This window comes from Ochotona curzoniae, unplaced genomic scaffold (genome assembly GCF_017591425.1).
Source record: "Ochotona curzoniae isolate NIBS_2020 unplaced genomic scaffold, NIBS_Ocur_1.0 scaffold_2453, whole genome shotgun sequence".
In the NCBI taxonomy this organism is placed as follows: Eukaryota; Metazoa; Chordata; class Mammalia; order Lagomorpha; family Ochotonidae; genus Ochotona; species Ochotona curzoniae.
Window position 1 is genome coordinate 9,954,432 of NW_024467094.1, and position 16,286 is coordinate 9,970,717.

The 16,286-nt window shown below is 43.2% G+C and overlaps 1 protein-coding gene and 1 pseudogene across 1 annotated transcript in view; one reads left to right on the forward strand and one right to left on the reverse strand.

Annotated features, from left to right (window-relative positions):
* The window catches only part of ZZEF1 (zinc finger ZZ-type and EF-hand domain containing 1), a 110,645-nt gene that overhangs the window by 22,862 nt on the left and 71,497 nt on the right, over positions 1-16,286 (forward strand). Inside the window, exons 3-9 of the mRNA XM_041001356.1 lie at positions 3,366-3,560; positions 6,068-6,239; positions 7,937-8,136; positions 9,459-9,669; positions 12,298-12,414; positions 13,292-13,470; positions 13,921-14,019. Coding sequence (XP_040857290.1) covers positions 3,366-3,560; positions 6,068-6,239; positions 7,937-8,136; positions 9,459-9,669; positions 12,298-12,414; positions 13,292-13,470; positions 13,921-14,019 — 1,173 coding nt within the window. The remainder of the gene's footprint in view (positions 1-3,365; positions 3,561-6,067; positions 6,240-7,936; positions 8,137-9,458; positions 9,670-12,297; positions 12,415-13,291; positions 13,471-13,920; positions 14,020-16,286) is intronic.
* On the reverse strand, positions 5,170-5,947 carry LOC121170283 (annotated as a pseudogene).

A 16,286-nucleotide genomic window follows, 5' to 3' on the forward strand; every position in this document is an offset into this window, starting at 1 on the left:
GTCTCTCCTCTCTGTATATCCGCCTTTCCAATAAAAAAAATAATAAAAATAAATCTTTAAAAAAAAATATTAGAGACAGGCTTGAACTCACATGCTCCAATATGGCTTGCAGGTTTCAGCAAACATCTGCCCCTCGTTTCTATACCTTAAGAGCAATGTGTATTTTTATTTTTTTCTGAAACTGCTTATGTAATTTTTATAGAACAGTATAGTCTTTACATAATAGCTTTTCCCTAGTTATGTGGTGGTTAAAATTCTACTTTAAAGGAGCTGGTGTGGTAATCCAGTAGGCTAATGCTCCATCTTGCAGAACTGGCGTTCCATATGGCACTGGTTCATGTCCCAGCTCCTTCACTTATGATTTAACTCCCTGCTTGTGGCCTGGGAAAGCAGCAGAGTGTGGCTCAAGTCTTTGGAACTGTGTATCTGTGTGGGAGACCTGGCAGAAGCTCCTGGCTCCTGGCTTCTGATGAGCTCAGCTCCAGTGTTGTGGCCATTTGGGGAGTAAACTAGCAAGTAGAAGATCTTTGTCTCTCCTCTCTGTGGAGATATGTTTCTAATAAAAATAGATCAGTCTTTAAAAAAAAAAAAACAGCTGCTTTTCAGTTCTGTTGTAACCACTATAGATCTTTGCATTTGCCTGTTAGTCTTTCTTTCATTAGCAGCATGTTAACAGCATCAAGGCTTTATTGGGATATCTTAGAGACATTTTCCGAAAGAGCCAAAAGGAGTGGAGACCACAGAACTTAGCAACAATTCGTACCTGGTGTATGTTGTACTGGGTAATTGTGGGAAGAGGGAAGATTAGGTTGAGAAAGATCAAGGCCTAGTTCTCTCTTTCTCTTTTTTTTTTTTAAGATTTATTTTTAATTTTTATTGGAAAGTCAGACATATAGAGAGAGGAAGATCTTTTGATTGTTTTTTTTTAAAGATTTATTTTATTTTTATTGGAAAGGCGGATATATAGAGAGGAGAGACAGAGAGGAAGATCTTCTATCCGATGATTCACTCCCCAAGTGAGCGCAACGGCCGATGCTATGCCAATCCGAAGCCAGGATCCAGGAACCTCTTCTGGATATCCCACACGGGTGCAGGGCCCCAAAGCTTTGGGCCATCCTTGACTGCTTTCCCAGGTCACAAGTCAAGAACTGGATGGGAAGCAGGGCAGCTGGGATTACAACCAGTACCCATATGGGATCCATGTGCATGCAAGGTGAGGACTTTGGCTACTAGGGTACTGTGCCAGGCTCCCAAAGGTTCTTTCATTCAGAACTTCCTGCTCAGACTCCTTCTCTTTATTTATTTTTTAAGATTTATTTATTTTCATTGGAAAGGTAGATTCTCGAATAGGAACATCTTCCATCCACTGGTTCACTGCTGAAATGGCTGTAACAGTTGCAGCTAAGCTTAGCTGATTCAAAGCCTGGAGCCTGGAGCTTCCTCCAGGTCTTCCATGTTGGTGCAGGGACCCAAGGCCTCAGCCATCCTCTGCTGACTTCCCAGGCCATAAGCCGAGAGCTGGACCGGAAGTGGAGCAGCCAGGATACAAACCAGCACCTGTATGAAATGCTGCTGGAGGTGGAGAATTAGCTAGCTAAACCATTATGCCCTCCCCCCCCAAACTTCTTTCTTACCAGCCAGTTGGAGATACATGTATTATCAAAGTAACAGGATGAACTGACACCCCCTCAGGTTAGCTTCATGGTGGAATTTTGGTTTTCTAGCATTCCTCTCCATTCTTACACTAGCATGGATTCTTTCTATGTCTTAGTGTTTTGGTGCTGAAGTATCTAGAAAAGAGAGCATCTTCACTGTTTGCACTCATTTATTATGCAAATATTTATTTGCTAAATATTTCAGCTTATGGAAACTCTTTTCCAATTAGTAAAATCTACCCCCCCTTTTTTTTTTGTTTAAGAGACAGAGGTTTGGACTCGGCGCAGTGGCCTAGCAGCTAAAGTCCTCGCCTTGGGTGTGTTGGGATCCAATATGGACACCGGTTCTAATCCCAGCAGCTCCACTTCCTTTCTAGCTCCCTGCTTGTGGCCTTGGAAAGCAGTCAACAATGACCCAAAGCCTTGGGTTCCTGCACCCATGTGGGAGACCCGAAAGAAGCTCCTGGCTCCTGGCTTTGGATCGGTGCAACATAGGCCATTTCAGTCACTTGGGGAGTGAATCATCAGATGGAAGACCTTCCTCTCAGTCGTCTCTCCTCTCTGTTTATCTGGCTTTGCAATAAAAAATAAATCTTTTTAAAAAATAAAGAGACTGAGGGTTCGACAAACAGAGATTTCCCATCCTGGTCCATTCCCCAAATGCCTGCATTCCTCGGGCTGAGTCAGGCTGAGGTAAGGAGTCAGATACAGTCCAGTTTTCTTACATAACTAGTATTGAAAGTAAAGAGACTGGCTCTGAGGCATAGCAAGTAAAGCTGCTGCCTATGGTATTGGTATCCAGTGTACAGGCCAGTTTGACTCACAGCTGCTCCAATTCCAATCCAGCTACCTGCTAATACACTTGAATAAAGCAGCAGAGAATGGGCAAAGTCCATGAACCCCTGGATCCATGTGGGAGACTGGAAAGAAACTGCTGACTCTTGGATTCAGACTGACCTAGCTCCAGCTGTTATGAATGAATCTCTGTGTGTGTATCTGTAACCCTGCCTTTCAAATAAATAAATCTTTTTTAAAAAGTATGTGTGGTGGGGGGCAGGGAGCTGTTCTCAGTCTTGTTCTTTTCTTGTTGAGATCTTGGTGTGTCACCTGAACCTCGCCTTCCATTTCCACACACTCCTTGGAGAGGATCAGATGAAATGATGTGCGTGGAAACACATTACAAATTCTAAAATGCTGTCAGGAATTGTGATGGTGCCATCATCTCGTTGTCTTATACAGCTTATTGTAAAAGCAGTTATGTATTGAATTTTTTTTTACAATATTCATTTATTTTTATTGGAAAGTCAGATACACATAGAAGAGGAGAGACAGAGAGAATGTTGTTCTGTCTGATGATTCACTCCCCAAGTGACCGCAATGGCCGGTGCTGTGCCGATCCGAAGCCAGGAGCCAGGAACTTCTTTCTGGTCTCCCATGCGGGTGCAGGGTCCCAAGACTTTGGAGCATCCTTGACTGCTTTTCCAGGCCACAAGTTGGGAGTTGGATGGGAAATAGGGCAGCCAGGATTAGAACCAGCGGCCGTATGGGATCGCAGTGTGTGCAAGGCGAGGACTGGCCAGTAGGCTACCATCGTGCCAGACTCCCCGATTGTTTTAATTTTAGCTCATTTAGATAGCCTCCCAGGCAGAGGAAATGGGAGCCATTGTGGTGTCTTCTTTAAAGCCATCAAAATGTCTGATGTCTGTTTAGGTTTCACAGATATATTTTCGGAGTCAAAGGAAAGCCTTGACCTTCATGCGTCGATGATCCTGCGCTTCCTGCACCGCAACCGCATCTGCAGCACAGTGATCCCATACCCGCTGTTGGAACACTGCAACAACGTGTGCGCCATGCGATCCTCCGTCCTGAGGGAGTCCCTGGAGCAGCTGGTGCAAAAAGAGAAGGGTGCGTGTGTGTGTTGGGCAGGGGGCCTCCTAAAAATACTGTCATCATACCTTCTAAAAGTAGTGTTTGCTAGGATGAACCAATGCTTACCTTAAATTCTGGAGACATGATAATGGCCAGTTTGTGGTGTAAGAATATGATCTATCTTGCATCCATTCTCCCTCCCACCTTCTCTCCTTCCCCTTTCTAACACAGCTGGTTCCTTATCACTGGGTTTGTTACTCACACGCCTCTTCAGCGAAGTCTTTTCTTGTTCTCAATAATCACCTTGCTTTATTTCTCTGGTCACGGCCACCTTTGAAGGTTTAATGGTCTCACTAACATCTACCATCTGCAGTTGTAGCATTATGTATTTGCTTGTCCCATAGTAGGTAGGGAGTGTTTATTGAGTAACTGAGGAAAGCTGCTGAAGATTCAGTAATGGCAAAAGTGTGAGCTGCACATACAGGCCTGTGGAATACCATGGAGTCGGAATAGGCCCCAAAACACGTGGGGAGATAACAACAGGTAATGTTAGCTCTGCAGTTCAGGGTGGGAAGGTGAACTGTCACCAGATGGGGCTGGGACAGCCAGGCTGCCATTTGGAGCAAAGACTTCAACCAAAAACAAATTGGTAAGAGTATTAAAAGGCAGTATAAAATGTATAGCAGCCTCTCTAGTAATGAAACACAATATCTACAAAAGATTAATAAATTAGACTATATTAATACTCAGCATCTTCACAACAAAAAGTGCAAACAATGAAAAACAAATGACATTTTAGGGAATATAAATGTACTTTGTAACATGTTAATTACCCAGTTGACTACATTTTTGGTAATTTACAGGTGCAATTTTAGCACTGATGTTTTGTTCCTTAGTTTCTTCATCTCCAAAATGAATTAATACATGGTAATGTATAGAAAAAATGCCAGACTCACACTGAAACTCAAGTACTTGCTAGTTATTATATGTACTCAAATAAGCACGTTATATAATGTAGGGGAAATATGTGAATTAATACTGGGTCCTGACGGATGTGGAAGAGGTTGAACTAGAAACACCTATGGCTTGAAAAGCCTCATTCATCATTAAAGACACACATTGACAACCATGGTGTCATTGTCTTCCCTTGGCGTAGCTTTGTCAGTGACTTTTTTTTTTAAAGATTTATTTATTTATTGGAAAGTCAGATATACAGAGAGGAGGAGAGACAGAGAGGAAGATCTTCTGTCCGATGATTCACTCCCCAAGTGAGCGCAACGGCCGATGCTATGCCAATCCGAAGCCAGGATCCAGGAACCTCTTCTGGATATCCCACATGGGTGCAGGGTTCCAAAGCTTTGGGCCATCCTTGACTGCCTTTCCAGGCCACAAGCAGGGAGCTGGATGGGAAGTGGAGCTGCCAGGATTAGAACCAGCGCCCATATGGGATCCCGGGGCTTTCAAGGCGAGAACTTTAGCCGCTAGGCCACACCACCGGGCCCTGTCAGTGACTTTTGTGTTGCCCTGTGAGGAGGAGCCAGGGCAGTACCTGGCCAGTGGGCTCCCTGGAAGGAAATGTTAGAGAGCATCACTCTTGCTGGTGCTAAGTGTTTCTGTTCGGTATTTTGTTTTATTTATTTTTGAAATCCAATCTTATTTATTCATTATTTTTAAACCGTAGTTTTGACTAGACTCTGACTTAGAAGTGGATGCTCCCAGGGAAGACAGCCTGCGTCTCTTGGTGATCTGCTCCTGGTATTTTTCTTTGGCCTCCTTCATTCTCTTGGCCAGAAGTTTCGCATATTCTGCAGCCTCCTCCTTATTTTTAGTCTGCTGTTTCTTCAGAGCAGTGCGCCAGCGTTTGTGCTGGAGGACTCGTGGTGTAGCAAGACGCTGAATCTTGGGTGCTTTGGTCTTAGGTTTCTTACCTTCTTTGTTTAGGGGCTTTCTCACAACATACTGGTGCACGTCATCTTCTTTTGAGAGATTGAAAAGTTCGCGGATTCTGCTTGCTCTTTAGGTCCCAGGCGATGAGGCACCGTGGTGTCAGCCAATCCCGGAATATCTTTCTCTCCTTTTTTTACTATAACCAAGTTGAGAACACTTAAGTTGGCATCAACAATGCACCCCGCACTGATTTGCGTTTTCTTTCCCCAGTTCTCCTGGGTCTGTAACAGGAGTGCCCCTTGCTCAGTAGCAAACGAACCCGGCCATGAGTCAGGACACCTTGTTTCATGGGGAAGCCTTGTTTGTCATTTCCACCACTGATCTGGACCACATAGCCCTTCCACTCCTCGCCCAGAGCATCGGCAGCTACTTCAGTTGCCATGCACTTCTCATAGAAAGTTCGAAGTTTACGCTCACTGTCCACTTCGATGAGCTTTTGGCAGCCAGTGGCTGGGAAGGAGATAATTCAGCTTCATCTTGAAGCTGCTGATCCCCCGTGAGGCGCCACGGCAAAGAGTTGTTTGGTATTTTAAATGACCTTTTTTTCCCCTCCTTATGGAAGATATCATAAGATAGACTATTTCTTTTGATTGCAGAAAGCCCTGGAGATTTAACAAGAAGCCCAGAGATGGATAAACTTAAGTCAGTTACCAAGTGCTATGCATATATAGAGACGTCTTCCAACCCCGCGGACATTGACAAGATGACAAATGGAGAGACATCCTCCTACTGGCAGTCAGATGGCAGTGCCCGCTCACACTGGATTCGGTGGGTACTATACTCTTTGTTTTATGAAGTTTTCAATATTTTCTACTGAATCACCTTGTTATTTCTGATCTACTTTAAGAACTGTGCTGAAGGAACCATGTAAAATTAGGTAACCTGGTTCCTGTGTTCATAAACATGAATCGTCACTTACTCTTTTGAAGGAGGAAATAGTATTTGACTATTTTGTGGTAGTGATTTCAGATTTTTTCTGCTAGTTTCTCGAAATGAGCAAAGGTCCCTTCTTGAGTATAGCAATTAAGATGGCGCTGAGGACGGCTGCACCTCCACATCGAAGACCTGGCTTCACTGGCTGTCTCCAACTCTTGACTCCAGCTTCTTGTTACCGTAGACCCTTGGAAGGTAGTGTTGATGGTTCAAGTAATTCAGTTCTGCCACCTCCAGGGAGAGCATGGATTGGCCCAGTCCTAGCCATTGGGAACATTGGGGAGTGAAGCAGCAGATGGGAATGCTTGCCCACTCACTGTTTTTCCCTCTAAAATAAAATAGAAACATTTTTTAAAGATTTATTTATTTATTTGAGAGGCAGAGCTAAAAAGAGCTCTTTCACCCATTGTTTCCCCAAGTAGCCATGACAGCTGGAGCTGCGCCAGTCCAAAACCAGCAGCCAGGAATTTCTTCTGGGTTTTCACATGTTATGCCAGGGCCCAAGTGCTAGGGCCATCGTGCAGCTTTCCCAGACATGTTAGCTGGGAGCTGAATGGGAAGCGGAACAGCCAGGACTCGAACTGGTGCCCATATGGGATGCTGGCACTGCAGATGGGGGTTTTTCTCACTGCATAACACTGCTGTCCCCAAGGAAATATACTGTGAAAAAATCCACTGCACGCAGCTGAGTTGTTAAAAGAAGGAGTCTTTACATACAAGAAGACTCATAATGTTCAAGAAAAGTACAAGTTTATGAAAATATAATGTATGTATTTCAAAACATTTTACCCCAAAATCTACTTGTCTTTTATTTTTATTTTCCATGAACATTTTGAAGTATCATGTACTCAGTTCAAGGGTAGCTTAACATCTGCTTCTTGCTAGAATAGAATATTTTGTTAGCGTATTTGTCTTGTCCGTTCCTGCCTATATTAATATCTTGTGAGGAAATACAAAATTAGTCTTGAGCGGAAAGATTTCTAGAGTTTTGGGAAGATCATAAGGACTTTGAAATTTATAACCAGCATGTGAAAGTAATTCCTGGTAGGAAAATCAATCTATATGTTTATTATAAGATCATTGAGCTAGGACTTATAGACCCCATCAGTTCTTTTGTTTTATTTTTATTTATTTATTTGAATAGCAATTATACTCAAAGATCAAGATGTAGAGAAAGAAATATTGTCTTTCAACTAGCTCACTCCCCATATGGCCACAGCAGCCAGAACTGGGGCTGATCTGAAGCCAGGAGCTTCTTCCAGGTCTCACACTTGGGTACAGGGACACAGTTACTTGGGCCATCTTCTGCTGCTTTCTCAGGCACGTTAGCTGGAAGCTGGATTAGAAGTGGAGCAGCTAGGGCTCAGATGCCCATATGGCACCTGCTGTGCCAGTGCTAGTCCCATTGCCAGTTTTTGATCCATTTAAGCATTTATAGATTCTATTTTCTGTTTACGAACTGTGCCACAATGCCTAGTACCCCCTGCAGTTCTTGACCCATACTAACATATTCCGTTTTTGGTGTTTTCCAGCTTGAAAATGAAGCCAGATGTTGTGCTGAGGCACCTGTCCATTGCAGTGGCTGCCACTGACCAGAGCTACATGCCACAGCAGGTGACAGTAGCTGTGGGGAGGGGTCCCAATGACCTTCAGGAAGTCCGAGATGTGCATATCCCCAGCAATGTGACTGGCTACGTGACACTGCTGGAAAATGCCAACATCAGCCAGCTCTGTGAGTTGCACACAGCAGGGGCATGGCCCAGGGAAGGGATGAGGGCCTAGGAATGGAGAAGTTCATTTTCTCTTGCAATTTCATTTGCTTCTCATTGTGCACATAAAAATGGTCATTATTTTGTTTCTTGTGTATTTTTAGAAATCATGGTAATGCATATTTTTTTAGTTATAAGTATTTTATTCCTGTTATTGGAAAATTAGAAAAGTATAGATGACAAAAGTACTGTAAGTCCTTCTACCTCAGAGATTGTCATTGTCACTGTATTGGTGTGGGTCCTTCCAGGCCTTCCCCTGTGTTTGTGTATTTACGTGTGTACATAACCACACGTGCATTTTTTTTTCTACAAAAATAGCTCTGTGTGTGTATTTATGTACATTGATCTTTGCGTATTTTTATGAAAATAATGTTCTGTATATGTTCTTTTGTAATGTTTTTTAATATGTTCTCATATCATATTCATGAACACCTTTACTTAGTATTGTAATACAGTGCCTTGATTTAACCCGCCTTTTATTGTTGGACATTTAGATTGTTTCCAGTTTTATATTATTTTAACCTTGCTTCACACCTAGCATTTTGGAAATAATCACAACTCTGTGATTTCTTTCCAGGCTTATTTCATTCAGAGAGCCGGAATGCTTCATGTTTTGTCTCATTTCTTCTAATGCTTTCCTGGGCCAAAAAGACGTGTTTTTTGCTCAAAGGAACTGAGGCCTAGGGAGGTAGAGTCTTTGTGTCTCACCCCTAGGCAAAGAAGTAGTTAAGTTTGTGGAATAGAAGCTTCCTGTCTTACATTGTGGTGATCTTTTCTCCAAGTTGTGTCCTTTTTAACTTGTCGTCTCCTCCTCTCTACTAAAATAAGAAATTGTGACAACTCCTAAAAGTGAGTCATGTCTGTGGCACCTATTTGGATTTGATTGTGAGCAAAGAAATTGTCACAGCTGCTTGTGAACCGGCTACTGCTGTGCAGCTCAATTAAAACTGCAGAGCTATAGGAACACTTCTAGAAAATTTTCTTGCCTTGTATTCGAGATTTTTAAAATGTTCTTTATGTGATATCCAAGACTCATAAATTCCTAAGAGCTTTTGTGATGTAAAGATTTAAACCAACCTTAACTTATAATATTATTCCTATAATCCCTTAGATTTGTCAGTGCTTTGGGGACAAATTTATCATATACTTGTTCTGTCACACACATTTATTTCTGACATCAAAGTATGCCTTCAGAATTTTCTTCAGAATGTCAATTACTGTTTTGTTTTTGGTCGGGAACCTAACATTGACTGACAGTTCTAAATTTGTTGTTTGTGTTTGACAGATGTCCAGATTAACATAAAACGTTGTCTTAGTGATGGCTGTGACACCAGAATCCACGGTCTCAGGGCTGTTGGCTTTCAGAAAGTGAAGAAGTCTGGAGTGTCAGTCTCAGACGCTTCTGCAATATGGTATTGGTCACTGCTCACGTCTCTGGTGACAGCATCCATGGAGACAAATCCCGCATTTGTCCAGACAGTACTGCAGAACACACAGTAAGTCACCCTGCTTTTCAACCCCACCAAGGGCCACTCGCTTGCACCTCTATCTCCCTTTAGGGAGTGTCGGTCAGCTACCTTCATCCTCTGGGCTCAATCAACAGCTCAGTCCCACGGTTTTCAGTTTGTGCCTGTCAGCTGCCTGCTGCTGCTTTCTTTGGCTAATGTCCTGACTTCCCAGACTTGGAAGAAGCACATTTTTCCCCTTGTTGTTCCTTGCAGTTCCCCATGTCCTTCATCAGCATTCTGAGTGCACATTCTTATGAGACGGTCACTGGTGCTGTGGTCACATTTATATGGTACTTAATATTAAACCCTTTCAATTGCTCCCTGTTAATTTACCTGCCAATGAAGAAATGTACATGTAAAAATTATCCCTGTTTTGTAACTTTTGTTGAGAACACGTGTCCAAATGGTGATGAATTGATTTGAATCTGTGTCTTTGGACTCAGGTTGAGTTGTTTTCACTAATGAGTACATATTTAAGAAAGCTGAACTACTTTATTTGGAGATGTAGAGTACCTTGACGTAAAAAACCATTAGGGGGCCTGGTGCGGTTGCCTAGTAATTGAAGTCCTTGCCTTGCACATGCTGGGATCCCATATGAGTGCTGGTTCTAATCCTGGCAGCTCCACTTCCCATCCAGCTCCTGCTTGTGGCCTGGGAAAGTAGTCGAGGACGGCCCAAAGCTTTGGGACCCTGCACCCATGTGGGAGACTCAAAGGAAGCTCCTGGCTCTTATCTCATTTCTTCTAATGCTTTCCTGGGCCAAAAAGACATATTTTTTACTCAAAGGAACTGAGGCTGTTCAGCTCAACTTCGGCTGTTCAGGCTACTTAGGGAGTGAACTAGCAGATGGAAGATCTTTCTCTGTCTCTACTTTTCTCTGTAAATCGGACTTAAAAACAACAACAAAAAAGACACTACATCCTACATCAAAAGCCTGGATTCAACCTGAACTCAGCTTCCCAGTAATGCCATTGCACCCACTTGGGGAGTGAATTATCAGAAGGAAGATCTTTCTTTTGTCTCTCCTCCTCTCTGTATATCTGACTTTCCAATAAAAAAATAAGTAAATCTTTAAAAAAAAAAAAAAACCTGTTAGAGCAAAAGGTTCAAGTGTAACATGTAAGGCAAAGAGCACTGGTGTCAGCAGCAGTGTTAGTGTTGTGAGTTCAGTTATTTTTACTCACAGGCATTTTAATTTTGGTTTCAAAGTATTATCTAGAAGAAGTTGCTAGCACTTTGTTTTCTAGACTTCCTTTTCCTCTTTAAATGTTTACTTATTTGAAAGGCAGAGTAACAGAAAAAGGTCTTCCATCTTCCAGTTCACTCCTCAAATACCTGCAACAACTAGGGCTGGGCCAGTCTAAAACCAGGAACCTGGAACCCCATCCAGGAGGGTGGCAGGGCCCCAAGCAGTTGGATCATCTTTCCCTCCCTTCCCAGGCGTGATAGTAGGGAGCTGGATTGAAAGCAGAGCCATTGGGACTTAAACCCAGGGAATACCGGAATGCTGGTGTCTTGATGGTGACTTTGCCTGTTGTGCCACAATCTTATCCCAAGAATACATACATTTTAAAGTTCATGTGCCTACTCAGTTGTATAGTTCTCATGCAATGGTATTTTCATGCACTCCTGAATGCTAAAAACCAATGATTAATACTGTTCTACAATTGAAGAACAGTTTTTGAAAAAGGACAGTAAAAGCAGAAAAGTAGGAAAAGAATAATTTGGGATGTATTCTTTAAGTGTTTGCTTGAGTTAGTAAAAATATATTCCACAGACGATTGCAGCTGCCCACACTACTTGTTGATGCACTACGTCTGAGGGGAGCTGTCAGCGCTGGTGTAGCCCACAAATGACTGTTGTGTTGATGGAAAAAGAAATTGGAGCAGAGTGAAAGCTGACCTTACGTTAGCGTATCTGTGTTGTCTCTACTTTGATGTGTTGAAACTAAAATGTTCCTAGGCTTTTTCCTTACTGTTAGCATGAAATAGCTATCAGTTGTACAATTTTTTGTTATTTCTTACATATATTCATGCCATATGTTCAAAATGTTCATGTTATCTGCCTCTGCACAGTCTGGCACGTTCATCGTTATTGTGTAAGTTTGTTAGGTGACTGCTAGGTCAGAGACAAGCTGTTAGGGAGTTCAAAAAGGTACATGTAAGAGGAAACAACAGGATAGACATGAGGATGAAGACAAGAAACATGACTCAGGAGATGAACAGTGTACTCTTCAGGGGAAGTGAAATTCATGACACATTTTCAGATCCACCTAGGAGCGCGTGAATAGTGGCTGACAGCCAGGGCACAGGAAGTCCAGGGTCTTCTGTGGCGCATGTTCTTTGCTCACACTTTGTAAAGGGAATGTTGGATTCCACAGAGTTAAATAAGTTTTGCTGAGGAAAATGAAAGTCCTGAAGAAAAGGAGTGAAATAACCCAATTAAACTACTGAGCAGTGTGTCTCCTGGGGATAAGCCTAGTTTATTATGTTGGGTACCAGATTCTCTGTAGACATTCTATCTATGGACAAAGGTTGATAAGCAAGCTCTTGCTGGTTTAGTGTGTGTGTCTCATTTTATGCCTGGCCATGGCTGAATTCCTACTTTGCCTCCTAGGAAGGCCCTGCAGCACATGCCACCACTTTCCCTCTCACCGGGATCTACAGATTTCTCAACTTTCCTCTCTCCCAATGTTCTGGAAGAAGTGGACAGTTTCCTCCTAAGGATAACTAGGTACAATCAAGGTTGGGAAGTGAATTCTTGCTGGAATAACGGCATATCTGCTTGTTAATTATTTTTAAAATATTTTAAGCTTTTAAAGATCACTAAAAATGACTCATTTTTAATAACTAAAAAGAGTGAAATGGTGGTTCACCCATTTTAGTGATATGTCCTGACATGAAGAACTGGGGCAGGGGTGGGGACATGGAGGTGGCTAATCCTGAGTCAACCAAATACAGCTACAACCAAATACAACCAAATACAGAAGCAAATACAGAAGTACTCTGCTCGCTGTGATCCCCACCTGAGGCCCCTCACTCTGAGCCTGCCCACTTTTCTCCCTGAACCTGATTCTCTATAGAACTGGAAAGGAGCACATTGGAAATTTGCTAGAAGGGATCACATGGTGAGATGACCTCGGGCAGTTCTCAGCTCATCCCTGTATTAGAGATCACCCTGATCCCTGAATCATGGGAATGGTTTAAGGTTTCAGTGTAATGTGTTTAAGAAGCCCAAGAAGTGTGAAGTGAAGTAATGTCAACCTTTTGGTACTTCAAAGAATAAACTCTTAACTCTGATCTGCACAGTTCCTCACCCACTCAGCTCCTTAACCACACAGCCTTGTCACAACAGTGCCTTTATTTTGGTGTTACAGTGCTAATCAATCACAGTTATGGAAGTAGCTGTGGTTGATAACTTCCTGGTCCTCTGGGTTGATTTAGTTTTTCCTTAGGTAATTTTAAAGAGTTTGAAAAATTATTTCTTATAAACATACAAAAAGCGTATGATAGGCCAATTTTACTTACTGTGACCAGTTATATGGGGATTTGTGCTACCTGGATTTTCTCATGTTTTTTAAGAAATAGAGTTTTTTGTTCTCTGTTTTTAGCTGCTGTTCTACACCAGAGGTAGAACTCACCCTTCTGGCTTTTGCGCTAGCAAGAGGAAGTATTGCCAAAGTGATGAGCTCTCTGTGCACCATCACTGACCACCTGGACACACAGTACGACGCCTCTTCCCTCATCTCATCCATGGCATCAGTGAGGCAGAACCTGCTCCTCAAATATGGTAAATGACCTGGGCATGCTGGAAGGGCCAGCACTGGACACATCCTCACCATGGGACCTCCTGACATCTTCTAGTATTTTGGGGTAGTTAGTGGTCTGCTTTGTTGTAGTTGTTCCATGATTCCTGAATGAACTTATCCTTTGAGGATGAGACCTTGGGCTTGGGAGGAAGAAAAAGGAGATTGGTTTATTTGTGACAGAAAGGGACCCTGAATGTCCCTGGGCTGGACTCCCAGAGATTTCCTGTCATAATCACGTAACATTTGGTGACTGCTTGAGCACATCTTTGGGATCTAGCAATGTTTATATGGAATGCAAGTGTCCACCACTCAGTCTGACACCCATGAATGGGCAGACTTAGAGTTAGCCACCTGGGTGGTCACACACACTCTAGCTGGTTTTTGTTTCTTTCAGAGTGCTGGCTTCAGGCTTGCTCTCTTTTCTTTGTCAGGTAAACCTCTCCAGTTGACTCTTCAGGCCTGTGATGTCAAAGGGAAGGAAGATAAGTCAGGCCCTGAAAACCTTCTTGTGGAACCATGGACAAGGGACGGTGAGTGGTGGCCTGCCTGTGTCTCTTAGATGACAGCTGTGTGCAGTTATAGTCTCATCTCTGTGTGTATCTCATTTTTTTTTTTTTGGTTGTTGTTTTGTCTTGCTTTCTTTGAAGATAGAAACAAAAATTTATCCCCCATTTCCCTCCCCAAATGCCCACCTACTGAAACCAGGAGCCCAAAGCTCCAGCCTACTTCCCACATGGGTACAAACACCCAAGTACTTGAACCATCAACAGCTGCCTCCCTGAGTGTTTATCAGCAGGGCAGTAGTGGAGCCAGGACTTGAACCCAGATACTCATGTCTATGACGTGTGAGCATTCTAAGTAGCGATATAACTGCTACGTCAAACACCCACGCCACTTTCCAACCTTTTTGACCTTCTTGAGGTGTGCAGTCTTCATATTAGATTGCTTTTTCAGTTGGTTGTGGCTTCTGAATAGTTTGTGTGTCTAGGTGTTGATGACCAGTCATAACTCTGGAACAGGGGGCCAGAAGTATCTTCAAAATTGACATTCTCAAGAGTAAGGACTCTTCTCCTTGAACATAAAAAGTTGCTGTTTTTGAGTTTATCTTTATTGCGTTATTTTGAAGTATTAAGAAACTCAGTGAATCAGTGGCACTGAGTGGTGGATATGTGGTTTAGGAGGAAGGTCGCTCTGAGGTGGCCGATCAGCGTTGGGTGGATAATGGCCTGTTCCCTGGTGATGTGCAGTCCTGGCTGGTGCACTCCTCAGCTGGGCTGGAAGCTCTCTCACATGTGCTATTGGCCACCTGAATCTTGCTGACTTAATACAAGAAGAGGAACACTCCTGCCATTACCCAGCACTGCATGTTCTGGCCTTCCTGCCCTCGACTTGTTTCCCTGGGGCTCTGCAGCCATACCATCCTCAGGGATTCCTAGTGATTGCTCTTGATCCTGTTTCCTGTGCTCTGACTCAGCACTAGTGAAGTTAAGGTCCTTAGGAAGATAGTCTTTCCCAGCTGTACCTCCTGTCCTTGGTGGGCCTCCTATACAGGAATTTTGCTGTGGTCTTCCCTGAGCAGCTAAGCCTCTGCAGAGTCGTTTCTTTCATTGTCCGTCTCCTGCCATGCTGAAGGCCATGACAGGCCATTGAGCCACTTGTCTGGCTTGGGAGGCGCCATGGCAGCTCTTGGTCTTTTCTCTCCCTTACCTCTCCATGCATATCTGGAAATATCTTTTTCTTTCCTTTTTGTGAAAAAAAAGATTTATTTATCTCTTTCAAAGACAAAGCTGGGGGAGGAGAGAAGAGACAAGTGGCTGTGGTTGCCAAAGCTGGACCAGTCCAAAGCCAGGAGGCTCTTCCGGCTATCCCATATGGGTGCAGGGACCCAAGTACTTGGGACATCTTCCATTGCTTTCCCAAGTGCTTTAAGGGAGCTGGATCAGAGAAGCGGAGCAGCCAGGACTCTAGCTGGAACCTGATGAGATGCCAGCATCCCTGGTGATGGCTTTACCTGCTAGTGTTAGCCACAATATGCTTTCTTAAAAGTATCCACGTAATTACCGTTTAGTAGAACTGTAGCATATAACAGTTTCTGTCTGTGAGTTAATAAAGATTCCTCTGAATTTAGTTTTGTTGACAAAATTTCCACGTATTCTGGAGATTCAGCTTTGTAAATTTTATTGAACCAGTGAAATGAAATAAGCACCCTGGAATGGTTTAGTCTTACTGTTGTGGTAAGCAGAACAGTTGAGAACTGTTTCAGCCCCAGGAAGACTGGTTTTTTTAGTGTTGGCTTGAGCGTGTCTGTGAAATGCATCATTTACAGAGTGTCTAAACAAGAAGCAGCCTTTGCCATAGCTCAGTTTTTGTGAGCTCTTGAGGGATAATTAGCAATAATAACTAAAGTTAAATCATGACTGGCATACAAGTTTAGTTGGACTCATGATATCAGGTATTATATTCAACATGTAATTAGAGGGAAGCAGGCATATTACAATTCAAAGTAGAATTTATAAAATACATGCACCAGTAGGAATACTGAAATAAGGCCCAGCATGATAGCCTAGTGGTTTAAGTCCTCGCCCTGCATGAGGCTTGATCCCATATGGGCGCTGGTTTATATCCCAGCCTGCTCTGCTTCCCTTCCAGCTCCCTGCCTGTGACCTGGGATGCCAGTAGAGGACAGCCCAAAGCCTTGGGACCCTGCACCCATATGGGAGGCCTGGAAGAAACTCCTGGCTCCTGGCTTCAGATCAGCTCAGCTCTGGCCATTATGGCCACTTGGGAAGTCAAACAG